A 13,898-nucleotide genomic window follows, 5' to 3' on the forward strand; every position below is an offset into this window, starting at 1 on the left:
ATATATTTTTAGTCATGGTCAGGCAGCATAGGAACATCCTGTTTACCTTATTCCATGCTTAGGAGGGGAGAGAGGGATGAAGCAGGAGGGAAGAGCCTGCATCCTCCTGCCTCTGCTGTGCTCCCCTGGGGTCAGGAGGAAGCCCTTTGGCTGTGGGGAAGGTGGCTGGCACTGGCCCAGCCCAGGTGGCCCGTGTTCCCTGGCCACAGTGTCCAGCTGTGGTCTCTGACAGGTCCCCACATGTCCCTGTCACAGCCTGCTCCAGGAATCCTGGAGCTTGTGGCTGGATGGTGGGTGCAGGGTGCTCCTGCCCTGCAGGAAGGCAGGATAATCACTTCCCTTCTCTCTTCAAAACCAGACAATAGGTACAATCCTGGAGAAAACAGGCAGTGAGCGGGGTTTTCCAGAGCACATAGAAAAAAACTGCCAAGGGAGCTCTGAAATGGAGAAGTTGTGTTTGTATCCGGGGCTGGGCTGGGCTGTGCTGAAGGTCACCCTGTGTTCCTCCTCCTGCTGTGCTGGGCACCACGGAGCTCCTGGTGGGAGCTGTTCCCTCTGTGCCCTCGGTAGCAGTTTCAGCCAAGCCCCTTTACCGGCACTCCAGCAAGAAAACTTCCCCCTGGAAATCTCTTTCGTGGAGCCTTGCCAGCCTGTTTCCATCTAAATCCGAGGGATGAATGCTGCAACAGACTGTGTGTGTGGAGATCTGGTACAAAACAAGCGCCATCGGAGCCTTCCAGTTCAGTGGCAAGGACTGGTGGGGCCTGGCTGCCAGAAAAATCTGGAAGTAGGTTGAGTTGCTGATTTTAAGGAGTCTCATTCCCTCTTCCTTTTGGCACAGTACCACCTTGAGAGGGATCCTTCCAATACCCTGTTCTGTGCTGGAAGAGGGAGGAAATGGAGCGCTGGGCTCTGGAGCCTGCCCCTGGCAGGCTTTCCCTGGGACAGGTCTCAGCACATCCCAGTCTCCTACAGATCCTTTGGTGTGCTATTTTTGGGAGAGCCAGGCTGGTTTTACCTGTCTGGAGTGCTGTGGATGGTGACTCTGAGGTGACACAGCGGTGGTCTGGCTGCGGGATCTGCAGGGCAAGGAGAGCTCTGGAGAGTGAAACAGATCCTGGTGGATGCCTGCCTCAGTGCTTCCCAGCACAGCCGTCCTGCAGTCCCAGTATCCTTTCTGGAATGCCAGTGCCATCCCAGCACAGCCGTCCTGCAGTCCCAGTATCCTTTCTGGAATGCCAGTGCCATCCCAGCACAGCCCCACTGTGGCTGGCTGGTCCTGCTACAGCCCCCTTATACGGGTCCCAGTACAGCTCTGCTGTGGCCCATACTGGTCCCAGTGTGGCCCATTTTATCTCACACTGGTCGCAGTGCAGCCCTATTATATCTCATCCACACAGCAGTACAGCTGTGTTGTATCTCATACCAATCCCAGTAAAGCTCATTATGGCTTGTACTGGCCCCAACAGAGCTCGTTATATCTCATGCAGAACCAAGTACAGCCCCGTTACGTCTCATACTGGTCCCAGTCCATCCCATTATATCCTGTACTGGTCCCAGTCCATCCCGTTATGTCTCATACTGCTTTCAGTCCATCCCATTATGTCTTGTACTGGTCCCAATACAGCCCGTTATGTCCTGTACTGGTCTCAATACAGCCCTGTTAAGTCTTGTACTGCTCCCAGTTCATCCCCGTTATGGCTCATACTGGTCCCAGTACAGCCCCGTTATGTCTCGTACTGGTCCCAGTACCTCCCGTTATGTCTCGTACTGGTCCCAGTACCTCCCGCCCCAGCGCTGCCCCACTGCCGGCGGACGGAGCCCCGCCCCTCACCGACACCCGCCGGCAGTTGACGGACAGCTCCCCTCGTCCTCTCGACCAATCAGCTCCAGGGGCGGGCTCTCCTTTCCGCAATTCCTTCGGCTGATTGGCCGACTCTCTGCTCCCGCCCAATGGCCGTGCAGGGAGGGGGCGTGGCCAAGGCGGGGCGTGGCCGCCGCCGTGTCCCGGCATGGCGGAGCGGCCGCGCCGCCGCTGAGGCGCCGCCATGGCCAAGAGCCGCGGGGGCGGCGGGCCCAGCTCGCCCGGCGGGCGCAGCCTGGCGGGCACCCGCGAGAGCCTCGCCGACCCTGGCGGCGATGAGCTTAGTTCGCTCGGCTCCGACTCCGAGATCAACGGAGGCGGCCCCGAGGAGCGGCGCGTCGATAAGTTCGGCTTCATCGTGGGCAGCCGCGGCGCCGAGGGGACGTGAGTGAGGCCGTGAGGGGGGGCCGGGGCCGGGGCCGTGAGGGGCCGGGGGGACACTGGGGCGCTGAGGCGCAGAGGAGCCGCCCCAGGCCCGGCCCAGTCGGCTCCGGCCGCTCGGCCCCCGCAGGGCCGGGCCTGGGGCTGGGCCGGGCCGGCCGCGGCTCTCCCCGCCCCGGGGGGGTTTGTCCCCGCCGCCCCCGGGATAGGCGCGGGGCCGCCCGGGACCGCTGTCAGGCATCGTTCGTGCCCGTGGCGGAGGCCGCAGCAGCCGGGATGTGAACAAGGGAGCCAGGCTGAGACCTGCGGGTGTTCAGGCTGGAGAAGGCTCCAAGCAGAGCTTAGATCCCGTTCTAGTGCCTAAAGGGGGTGCAAGGGAAGCTGGACTCCTGCCTTTGGGCAAGCTCCTGGACTGACAGGATAAGGAGAAATGGTTTCCTTCTGTCAGAGGGCACGGTTAGATAGGATATCTGAGAGAAATCGTTCCCAGTGAGGGTGCTAGGGCCCTGGCACAGGGTGCCCAGAGCAGCTGGGGCTGCCCCTAGATCCTAGGCAGTGCCTAAGGCCAGGTTGGATTGGGCTTGGAGCAGCCTGGGACAGTGGAAAGTGTCCGTGCCCATGGCAGGGGTGGCATGGGATGAGCTTTAGGGTCTCTTTCACCCCAAATCATTCCATGATGTTGTGATGGCTGTGTGAAGAGCCCCAAAAGCTGTTCTAGCTGTCCCCTCTCCCTGTGAAGAGGGCGAATGGCTGGGAAGTGATGTCCACCCCATTTGGGATCAGGGAGCTGCCAGCACACGAGGTCAGTGTCTGGTCAGCTCCAGGCACTTATTCCAGTGGACTTTTGGCCTCTGTCAAGCCAAGGAGGCCAGGCCATGGTGTCTTTCCAAGGGCCCCTTGTTGGCAGTGCTGGGCACCATGGTCACCCCGCTCCGCGGAGGAAACCCTCGGAGGAAGTGAGGCTAACCCGAGGCGCTGGGCCCCAGGGCGGTGCTGACACCCAGGAATGTGCTGTTGCTGTCAAGCTGGTTTGGCAGCGTGTTTGGCGTTTGCCTTCCTGGCCCTGCTTTCACAGCAACGCCCAGAGAAAGTCAGGGTGGCAGTGGGAACAGCGCGTGGCAGCCAGCTCCTCTCCTGCTGGGACATCACCTGGAGTGCACTCCCTGGGTTTTGCCCACCTGAGTGCTCTGGTGCCAGCTGTGCCTCAGTTTCCCTGTCTGTGAGGAGCAGTGTTCACCCCCCGTAGCCTGTGGGTGTTACTGGGTGGGTCTGTGGGGTGAAAAGGTGCTGGAAGTTGGAATGTTGGCACTGGGCAAGGTGCATCACTCTGGGTGATAAACCTTGTCCCTCGGCACTGCGGGAGTGGTGTGACCTCTCCTTCCCGTGGTGCTGCACCCTGTCCTGGCCGCACACCACATTTAGGGGAAACTTGTCCTGGCTGTCATTACTGTGGCTGTCCCTGGGGTGGGTGTCCCTGTCACTGCAGCAGGCAACAGTGGCTCTGGATGAAGGTCGTGGTGCTGGAGGCCAGTGGCTGCTCCCAAGGGTGCTGACAGTATGGTGGCTGCAGTCACTGGGGACTGAGCCTCCTGCAGCACCCCACAGATGGGCTGGGGCCCAGTTGGCTCCCTGTCTGTCCAGGAGTGGATGAAGGGGAATATAGGACCTGCTGCCGTGGATGCCAGAGTTGGGTTTGCCCTGCTGGGAGGGGAAGCACAGGACGGGCAGGCAGGGTATCCGAGCATCCATGGACAGTGTGGGGGCACCGCGAAAAGGGCCGAGCTGTGGGGATGTCACCCAGTGTGGATGCAGTGGAGCGGATTCCCGGCACAGGGCATCCCGTCACTTCCCCGCCTGGAGTGCCCCCACCCTCCCGCCTAGGCCATATGAAATGCAGCCGGTCCTCGCTCCCTGCCCGCTGCCAAGCAGCCATCAGCTGGGAACAGCTTCCAGTCTGTGCTGGCAGAGCTCCAGCAGGCCCACAGCCAGCTCCTGTATCCAGCGTCCCGCGCTCCTGAGCTTCCCACGCCTTGCGGAGCCCCGGCTGGAGGCCAGCGCTGCCTCCATCCCCGTGCCGGGCTGGGGAGCTGCCGGCCATGCCTGGCCGTGCTGGGGAGGGTGGGGAGCCAAGCAAAGCAGATCCTTTGGGAGCCGGTTTGCTCTCGGAACAATCGCGCTCGCCCCGTCCGACCCGCTGCGGTGGGTGGGACTCGGCGGGGAAGGGCTGGGCAGGGCGCGGGGCAGCGCTGCCAGCTGGATGCGGCCCTGGGCTCACCCTGCCGCTCGCTTTCCGGCTCGGCATGTGGAGGGAGGAGGCAGGGCCTGCATGTCCGGTAGTGGGGCTGGGTGCTGGAGGATGCTCAGCACCAGGCCACTGGCCTCGGGTCCTCAGGAAGGATCTGACTCTTCCTGAGATTGGCGTGGCCACAGGACAGTGTGGAGCAGAGCCTGGGAAGGCATTGAGTCTTCACTGATGGCTTGAAGGAGTGTCTGCTCTCCTTGGATGTCCCTGCCTGGGCCTGCCCGAGTTGCCTGTCACCCATCTCTGCACAGATGCGGTGCCACGGGGGGGTTGGAGGCCGCGGTGCCGGCTTCAGCATCGCAGCAGCATCCCCCCTGCCTCAGCAGGGTTAAATCGGATTCCCTGGCTAGATTGAGCCGTTTCTGGAAAACACTCCCCTCCCTCCTGAGGGACCCTGGTCCGGGCTCAGCGCCGGGCCTGGAGCAGCGCCAGGCATTGGGAGCGCAGTGTGGCTGGAGCTGTGTGAATGACACGACGCTTATGGCCCCGGCTCTCTCTGTGTGCAGCTGGCCCCTGCCACAGGGATCAGGTCTTGCTCATCCCTCACCTTCCTGGCGTGTCCCTGGGGATGCTGCAGCACGTGCTGTGTGCAGTGCAGGCTGCTCCTGAGAGGTTTGAGCTGCTCTGCTGGTGCAGTGACTTCACTCATGGGTGAAGCTCACTACGGTGAGCACTTCCGGCAGCTGCTGAAACACCGGCGCTGCTGAGCGTGTTCTGAGCCCTGCGCCTTGAGGTGTGCAGCCACCTGGGCATGGGGGGCACCCAGGGTGCTTGGGAGGCCAGGGGGGTCAGCACCGTACAGAGGGCCAGGCACCCACTGACCGGCCTCTTCCTCCTGGTCTCACAGGCTGGAGGAGGTGCCCTTGGAGGTGCTCCGGCAGCGGGAGTCCAAGTGGCTGGATATGCTCAACAACTGGGACAAGTGGATGGCCAAGAAACACAAGAAGGTAAGTGACGGCCATGTTGCCTCTGGGAGGTGGCAGTGAGGGACAGCCAGGCACAGCAGTGTCCCTTCGGGGCAGCCTGGTGTCACTGGTTCCCTGCAGACAGGCTGTGTTTCTTTGGATGATGCTGTTGGCTTGAATGGGCTGTTCACTCCCCTTGGAAACTGGAGCTTGGGGGGGCTGGGTGGTCCCGAGCCAGCCCACTTCTGCCTCCAACTCTTCCCTGCTGGGCTGGAGCCTTCCTAGGGCTTCTTTGGCTGCCTGCAGGCAGCCATGGGAATTGTTTGCTCATGGAAACTTCTGTTCTGAGCATCTTGCAGACCAAAAAAAGCTCGGTGTAGGAAATGTTTGAGTCTGATGCGCGTGACACTGGTCTGCGAATGGGGGTCCTGGGAGACTTCTGGTGTGCTGGCTGGATGGCTTGGTTTGCTGGTGCTCCCTGATCCCTGAGCCTGCAGATGAGGCAGGAACTGGGATGCAGCAAGTCCAGGGTTGCGGCTGTGTGTCTGCCGGGAGCAGTGAGGCTGCTGGCATGAGACAGCAGTGCCAGAGAGTGGCCAAAGGGCCTTCTCATCCTCCTCCCCATGCTGGCAGAGTCTCCTCAGTGTGCCCGGAGTGCTGTCCCTACTCAGTGCCTGGTGAATGACACCGGAATCCCTCATCTGTTTCTTGGCTGCTCTTAAAGGCTTTGGGAGAGTTTTCTGGTCCACGTCAGGCAGGCGCTTTGTTCCACAGGCAGTTTCTGCCACTGTCCGGCCGTGTGCCACAGGGTCCCCGCTGGGATGGGGTGAGGGCTCCAGCAGCCCTGTGCCTGGCACAGGAGCTCCCCTGTGCTTGGGCCGAGCCTCTGGGAGTCTCTATGGGGCTGATGTGCTGTATGGTATGTCCTGCAGCAAAAATCCATGCCTGGAGCTTTGGAGAGGCTGCTCTGGAATGCTGCTCTGTGCCTGTATCCCTGGGGCTGCTCAGGGAAGGCTGCCAGGCCTGGCCTTGGATGCTGTCAACTATCCTTGGTCTGGCAGGAGCCTGCTTGGTGCAGGTCCCTGCTGCTCTGGGGGAGCTCCCTGAGCCTCTGAAAAACCCCAGTACTTTTCTGGCTGCCTCACCAGGGTTGGCAGGCAGCCCGTGGATCCCTGGGCCAGCTCCTGCTGGGCTTGCTCACACCTGCACCGCTCCAGCATCCCAAAACGCTCCCTGCCTGGCCCCGATCCCAGCGGAGCCTGACCCCACATCCTTCATGGTGCTGCACTGTGCCAGCACCGCGTGCTGGAAGGAGGGCAGACGTGTGGGTGGGCAGCTCCCACTGCTCTCCCGGCGCAGGCAGCACTCCAGCTTCACCTTGCTTTCAGCATCCTTCAGCCCAGACACACTCCCAGTCCCTGGAAGATCATGGTGGGATCGTGGGGGTGATGGCAGGACCCCACGTAGGTCCAAGGGGATGAGCTGCTCGGCACTGGCAGTGCTGGACCAGCCAGCTGGAGGGGCTGCCCAACCAAAACCCAGCGAGGCAGTTTCCTTCCTGGCAGCTCAGTCAGCAGGAGGGGGAGCTGGCTGGAGATGGGAGCTGTCACCAGCCATGTAGCTGCCCACAGCAGCCCTGGGCATCATCTGCTGCCAGCACAAAGGGACCTGTCTGTGCAAACAACCAGTGAGGGAGCAGCAAACCCCCTGGGGAGGTGATGGTACTGTGCTTGGAAACAACCACCTGCTCCTCAGTTGCTCCAGCAAACAGGGAAACACAGCCCTGGGCAGGCAGGAGAGGATTTGGGAGCTGTTGGCCACTGCTCTCAGAGCTCTGGCACAGCTGGCATGTGCCACCTGAGCAGGGACATGAGGAGGGAAGGCTGTGCTAGGGTGTTTTGGGGGGTGACTGGGCTTGTGGGGCCCACCTTGCTGCATACCCTGGCTGAGGACTGTGGGGAAAAGGACACATAAGGATGTGGAGCTGCTGGAGAGAGTCCAGAGGAGGCACCAGATATGCTCTGAGGGCTGGAGTTCCTCTGCTCCAGAGCCAGGCTGGGAGAGTTGGGGGTGCTCACCTGGAGAAGAGAACGCTCTAGGGAGAGCTCAGAGCCCCTTGCAGGGCCTAAAGGGGCTCCAGGAGAGCTGGAGAGGGACTGGGGACAAGGGCTGGAGGGACAGGACACAGGGAATGGCTTCCCACTGCCAGAGGGCAGAGATGGATGGGATATTGGGAAGGAATTGTTCCCTGGGAAGGTGAGGAGGCCCTGGCACAGGGTGCCCAGAGAAGCTGTGGCTGCCCCTGGAAGTGTCCAAGGCCATGTTGGACGGGGCTTGGAGCAGCCTGGGATAGTGGAAGAGGACCATGCCCATGGAATGAGATGGTCTTTAATATCCCTGCCATTCCATCATTGTGTGATTTGGAGCTGCTGCTGTGATGAGGAGTTGGAGTGGGATGTTGGGGGCTCTGTTTTGGTCCCTGCTGGTGTGGGCAGCACCAGGGCTAAACTGGCTCAGCTCCCCACGCAGGGTAGGCACCAATCGCCTTGCCTGGACTTTGGTCCTGGCTGGTGCCCAGTGCCAAGGAATCCAGGAGCACAGGAAACTGTGGGCATGGAGCTGGCTCCAGGGGCCTCAGGATCTGGCCATGCATGGAGACAGAGCCAGACCTGCCCTTGAGCCCAGGATGAGCAGGGGGAAAGACTGAGGCACTCGTCAGGGTGCACATCCCTGCTTTCCATGGCCCCACGGGGGGGTGGGGGGCTGGACTGGGGCTTAGGGAGCCTCCCCTGTGTCCTCAGTGCTTCCCGTGGGGGACTGAGCCACTCACTCCCCACCTTGACTCCAGAGTTTGCTGTTCCAGCTCCCAGCAGGAGCCAGGCTTGTTTGGAGCTGTTTGCAAGCCACAAAGCCTCTGCTGGGCCTCTGGCAGCTCCCCCGTGCTGCTGGTGCTTGACTGCCATTCCAGCTGGCATCCCTGCATCCCAGGGGCTCAGGGACACTTCTCCTAGTTTGGGAAGCAGCAGGGGACCAGCCTGTGGCCGTGGTGCTGGCCCGGCTCCCCCCTTGCCCCAGGAGTCTCTTTGTTTGCCAGCGCTCTGTGGTTTCCTCTGACGGCTGTGTCTCTCCCGCAGATCCGGCTGCGGTGCCAGAAGGGGATCCCGCCCTCGCTGCGGGGCCGTGCCTGGCAGTACCTCTCTGGGAGCAAGGTCAAGCTGGAGCAGAACATGGGCAAGTTTGATGTGAGTCCTGCTGGGAACCCTCCTGCACCACCAGGGAGGGGGCAGTGCTGGGGCGGCTCCTGCTCAGGCTTGGGTCTATGTTGGGATCTCAGACATCTTGAGGGGGTGTCAGGGGTGTTGCTCACCCCAGTCTTGCCCTCCCCAGGAACTGGACCTCCTCACAGGAGATCCAAAGTGGCTGGATGTGATCGAGCGGGATCTCCATCGGCAGTTCCCCTTCCATGAGATGTTCGTCTCACGTGGAGGCCATGGGTATGTGGAGCTACTGTGTGTCCTGCCCTCAGCAGCCATGGATGGGGTGGGCACTGTCTGTCCCAGCTCATGGAGCCACACTCATGTCCCCAGTGTCCTCCCCATTCCTCCAACGTTCCCTATACTCCTGCAGTCACAGAACATCCACTGGCTGAAAATAGGATGGCTCAGGCCAGCTCTGACACCCAGTGGGGTGGGAATTGCCATGACAGGAGGGCAGAGGGAGGAGGTGGTAGCCTGTGGCCTCCATTTCACCAGGAAAATGCTGCTCCCAATGTGTTGGGGAGTGCCTGTGCCCCTGTGCTTGCAGCTGGGTCCCTGCCTGTCCATGGCTCACTCTGGGCAGGGTGGTTGTCTCCATGCCTTGACTCCCAGATCCAGGCAGGATCTGCGCTCTGTGGGCCGAGCTTCCCAGAGCTGTTGTGTCCTGCAGCCCCGGGTTTGTGTAGAAAAGGGATCCCAGCCAGGGACTGAGCGAGGCTGGTGCGTGTCCTGCACGGGGAAGGCTGCTGGGCCGCATGCATGCCGTGTGCCCAGCTGTGCGTGCCCGGGTGTCTCTGCAGGCAGCAGGACCTGTTCCGGGTGCTGAAGGCGTACACGCTGTACCGCCCAGAGGAGGGGTACTGCCAGGCCCAGGCGCCCATCGCCGCCGTCCTGCTCATGCACATGCCAGCTGAGGTACGGGCACGTGGCTCAGGGGACAGAGCTGACACCTCCTGGAGGGTGTGGGGCCTCTTGGGGGGTGCCCGGCTCAAGGCAACCCAAAGCGCCCCAGGGGTGCCCTGATGCTTCCCACCCTCTCCCGTGGTCCCTGGGAGCAGGGAGTGGGCCGCAGGGATGTCCTCTGTGTGCTCACCTGCTGTCCCTTGGCTTGCAGCAAGCGTTCTGGTGCTTGGTGCAGATCTGTGAGAAGTACCTCCCTGGCTACTACAGCGAGAAACTGGTGAGTAAAGGGCTCATGGTGCACTCAGCAGCGGCACGGACCTCCAGGGTGCTGCATCTGGGTTGGGGCCACCCCCAAGATCAGCCTGGCTTGGGGATGAAGGGATCAGGAGCAGCCCTGAGGAGAAGGACTTTGGGGTGCTGCTGGGTGAGGGTTGGCCACACCCTGGCCGTGTGTCCTGGGCTGAGCCCCCAATGTGGGCAGCAGGGGAGGGAGGACTCTGTCCCTCTGCCCCACCCAGGTAAGACCCCACCTGCAGAGCTCCCCCAGCCCTGGGGCCCAGCACATGAAGGACCTGGAGCTGCTGGAGCAAGTCCAGAGGAATCCATGGAGCTGCTCTGAGGGCTGGAGCCCCTCTGCTCTGGAGCCAGGCTGGGAGAGCTGGGGGTGCTCACCTGGAGAAGAGAAGGCTCCAGGGAGACCTTGGAGCTCCTTCCAGGGCCTAAAGGGACTCCAGGAGAACTGGAGAGGGACTGGGGACAAGGGATGGAGGGACAGGACACAGGGAATGGCTTCCACTGCCAGAGGGCAGGGATGGATTGGAAAGGAATTGTTCCCTGTGAGAATGATGAGGCCCTGGCACAGAGTGCCCAGAGCAGCTGTGGCCACCCTATCCTTGGAAGTGTTCCAGGCCAGGTTAGACAGGGCTGGGGTAGTGGAAGGTACCACATAGCAATTGGGTGGATTCTGATGAGTTTTAAGGTCCCTTCCAACCCAAACCATTCCACGATTCTGAATCTCCAGGCCAAAAACTTGTCCAGCTCCTCACCCTGAGGAAAGAAAGGGTCTGGGGAGAGGCTGGGTATTCCCAGAGGCTCCCTGGTGTGCTGTGGCCCCCAGAAGCATTTCACATTCAGGGATGGTTGTCTCAGTGCAACATCCATGGGACACAGCTCTGCTCATATCAGGTGTAGAGGGTTGGCTGCCCCTGCTGGGGCCAGGCACTGGGGGCTGATCCCAGGGCTGGGGTAGTCACTGGGATGCTGGTCCCTGTCCCTGCAGGAAGCCATCCAGCTGGACGGACAGATCCTCTTCTCACTGCTGCACAAGGTCTCACCTGTGGCCTACAAGCACCTGAGCAAGCAGAAGATCGACCCCATCCTGTACATGACAGAGTGGTTCATGTGCGCCTTCTCCCGCACGCTGCCCTGGAGCTCCGTCCTGCGCGTCTGGGACATGTTCTTCTGTGAAGGTGGGAGCTCCCACCATCCTCCTCCTCCTGGGGTGACTGCACTCCCCACAGCCATGGGACATGTGGCAGGGCAGGTTTGGGGCAGCCACAGGCCTGGGGTGGAGGTGGGCTGTTTTCCTGAGGGTTAGGAGGCGTGTACGTCCCAAATTCACCCTCTTGCATGTCCTGACTCTTAATGGGACTGGGATCTGCTGCCCCACAGCACTTGAGGGACATGGTGGCATTGTCACCCTGTCCTGCCTGGTACTCACTGCCTCACGTCTCCTCTTGCAGGAGTGAAGATCATCTTCCGGGTGGGCCTGGTGCTACTCAAACACACCCTGGGCTCCTCGGACAAGCTCAAATCCTGCCAGGGCCAGTATGAGACCATGGAGAGGCTGAGAGCCCTCAGCCCCAAAATCATGCAGGAGGCCTTCCTGGTGCAGGAGGTGAGGTGCTGGGGACGTTCTGGGGGCCCAGTGCTGCCCAGCTGGCCAGTGCTGCCAGACTGGGCTGTCCTTGAGTGGGTGGAGCAGGAGAAGGAGCTCCCAAAAAGCTTGGTTAGTAGTGGCCTGTGCCCTGAGGGGGATCCCACACCCAGCCCCGGTGGCACTGTCGCTGATGGCAAAAGTGTCCCCGCAGGTCATCGAGCTGCCGGTGACGGAGCGTCAGATCGAGAGGGAGCACCTGATCCAGCTGAAGAAGTGGCGGGAGACGCACGGAGAGCTGCAGTGCAAGTCCCCCCCACGCCTGCACGGCGCCAAGGCCATCAGCGAGGCGGAGCCCGCGCCGCGCAAGGCGCTGGAGCCCGTCCCCTCCATCATCGTTTCCCCCGGGCCCGCCCCCGTTCCCAAGGCCCGCAAGAGCAAGGAGAAGAGCCGGGAAAAGGGCCCGGCCAGTCCTGCCAACGGCCCCGGGGCCGAGGGCAACGGGGCGCCCGGCACGACCCGGGAGCTGCTGCACCCCCAGGTCTCCCCCCACCACCAGTCCAAGGAGAGCCTGAGCTCCCGGGAGAGCGAGGACACGTACTTGTAGGGCCCGGCCCACACCCCGGGCAGCCGGGCTCAGCGGGGCTGCGCACGGACCCGGGCGCGAGGACACCGAGGGGGACCCCTGGCACCCGGCGCTGGGGGCTCTGAGCTGGAGGGATGGGACAGGGGGGCTGTGCGGCTCCGTGAGAACAGCGTGGCCCTCTCGGGGCATCCGTGGAGCTTGGCCAGGTGTGGTGACCAAAGGGGACACCGTGGGTCTGCGCTGGGTGCCCACCCCGCAGGGTGCTGGCACCACGAGCGGTGGGAGCCCGGGCAGGGGGTGGCTGAGCCACCCGAGCTCCCTCCCCACACTGGGGGGCTGGGCTGCCCCTCGGGCCCTTCTCCCCGTCCCAGAGCCCCTCGACCCATCACCCCCCGGGTCCCTCCTGTAGCCCCCACCCTGCGCCAGCCGGGCAGCCCCAGCCCCGGTTCCCGAGCACTTAGGCCTGGCGCGGGGCACTGGGGGTACACGAGGGGCCCTGGGACCCCTCGCCCCCCTCTTATCTAGTGAGGATATATCAAGCTGTAGCCCTTTATGTAGTACCCAACTTACCTACTCACTGAGCCTATTTATTATTCCTCTGAGGCAGGACAGGGACCGAGGCAGGATGTGCTAGAGGCAGCGGGATTTGATGCCGAGTTTTGGGGCTAAAGCCCCCTCATCCCATCCCCTCCTATCCCCAAGTTCCCCACAGCTCAGGGGGAGTGTTTACCCTGCCAGGGCTCACCCCACCACTGCTGCCCCCCCCCGGCCCCAGCGCAGGTGGAGGGGGTGGGTGAGCAGCAGCCAGCTGCTCCCTGGTTGTGGGGTCCCCTCTGCCCCCCCTGCCCTCCCCGAGGGCGGGTGGTGGGTTTGTAAAATAAAGCGGGAAAAGCAGTTTTGTACAAAGGGGTCAATAAAGCGAGTGTGTAAAGGCGCAGGCCTGGCTCCCACCTCTCTTGGCCTGGCATGGTGGTGGAGGGTGGCAGGAGGCAAGGGTGTCCCTTCCCACTTGCTTTGGGGGGCACCTGACCTGGGCCCTACCCACGGTTCTCTGTCTCTGGGGGGCACCCTCCCCTGCATCCCGTTTGCACCGGACACTGACCCTGGCATGCACCCTTCCCTGGGTCCCATCTCTCCTGGCTGCCCTTGTCCTGGGGGGCAGGTGCTGGGCAGTGACCTGAGAAGGGCCACGCTGCTGTCACTGCTCTGTCACTGCTTTGTCACCGCAGAGGGTGGCCCAGCCCTACTGTCTCACCCAGCCTTGGGGCTGCCCGTTTGAAGTGGAATGGGAGGAGACTCAGACCTGCCCCAACTTGTGATAGTGGTGGCTGCCAGGCTCTGGTGCGCTCCCATCCCAGCGCCCAGGCCTTTCCCCCTCTCCCACTGTCGCACCTCCTGTGGCTGAACAGAGCCAGAGGACCCCTAATTAACCCCATGACACCCCAGAACTCAGCTTCCCATCCCAAAATGGTGCCCAGGCCAGCACTCTCCTTCTTCCAGCGGGCAGGAATTCTGCCCAAACCTCCATTCCTCCCTCCAGAACCCTCTTTTTCCCGGGGGTGGTCCTGGTTTGGTGAATCTCCTCTCCAGGCCTGGTGTTGAGCATGTGGGACCCGGTTGGGTGCTGGGGTTGGAATGGGGTTGGCAGTGGCTCCCAGAGGGTCTCCTTGGGCACCCCGGGCTGCTGAACTGAGGCTGGTTTGGGCACCCCCAGGGCTGCAGTTCGGGGGTGCCCCGGGACTCTGAGTTTGAGCTGCTCCAGCCACCCCGGGGCGCTGAATTTGGACGGGTGTGGGCACCATGGAGTTCTGTATTGGGGCTGGT

The 13,898-nt window shown here is 62.3% G+C and overlaps 1 protein-coding gene across 1 annotated transcript; it reads left to right on the top strand.

Annotated features, from left to right (window-relative positions):
* The first annotated feature begins 1,999 nt into the window (after positions 1–1,999).
* TBC1D10A (TBC1 domain family member 10A) lies at positions 2,000–13,004 on the top strand. Its single transcript, XM_084217132.1, has 9 exons — positions 2,000–2,248; positions 5,395–5,494; positions 8,587–8,694; positions 8,840–8,946; positions 9,510–9,624; positions 9,824–9,889; positions 10,892–11,081; positions 11,355–11,509; positions 11,703–13,004. Exons 1-9 carry the CDS (start codon positions 2,049–2,051, stop codon positions 12,093–12,095), a joined length of 1,434 nt encoding a protein of 477 aa, XP_084073258.1. The 5' UTR covers positions 2,000–2,048; the 3' UTR covers positions 12,096–13,004.
* Positions 13,005–13,898: the final 894 nt, after the last annotated feature.

Source organism: Fringilla coelebs (genome assembly GCF_963513975.1).
Source record: "Fringilla coelebs genome assembly, chromosome: 17".
NCBI lineage: Eukaryota > Metazoa > Chordata > Aves > Passeriformes > Fringillidae > Fringilla > Fringilla coelebs.

What these genes read in the sequence shown, in the direction of transcription:
- TBC1D10A (XM_084217132.1), top strand. Translation starts at nt 2,049, where the DNA reads ATGGCCAAGAGCCGCGGGGGCGGCGGGCCCAGCTCGCCCGGCGGGCGC. An exon ending in AGCCGCGGCGCCGAGGGGAC is followed by an intron (nt 2,249 to 5,394) that starts GTGAGTGAGGCC and finishes CTGGTCTCACAG; the next exon opens with GCTGGAGGAGGTGCCCTTGG. An exon ending in GTCTCACGTGGAGGCCATGG is followed by an intron (nt 8,947 to 9,509) that starts GTATGTGGAGCT and finishes GTGTCTCTGCAG; the next exon opens with GCAGCAGGACCTGTTCCGGG.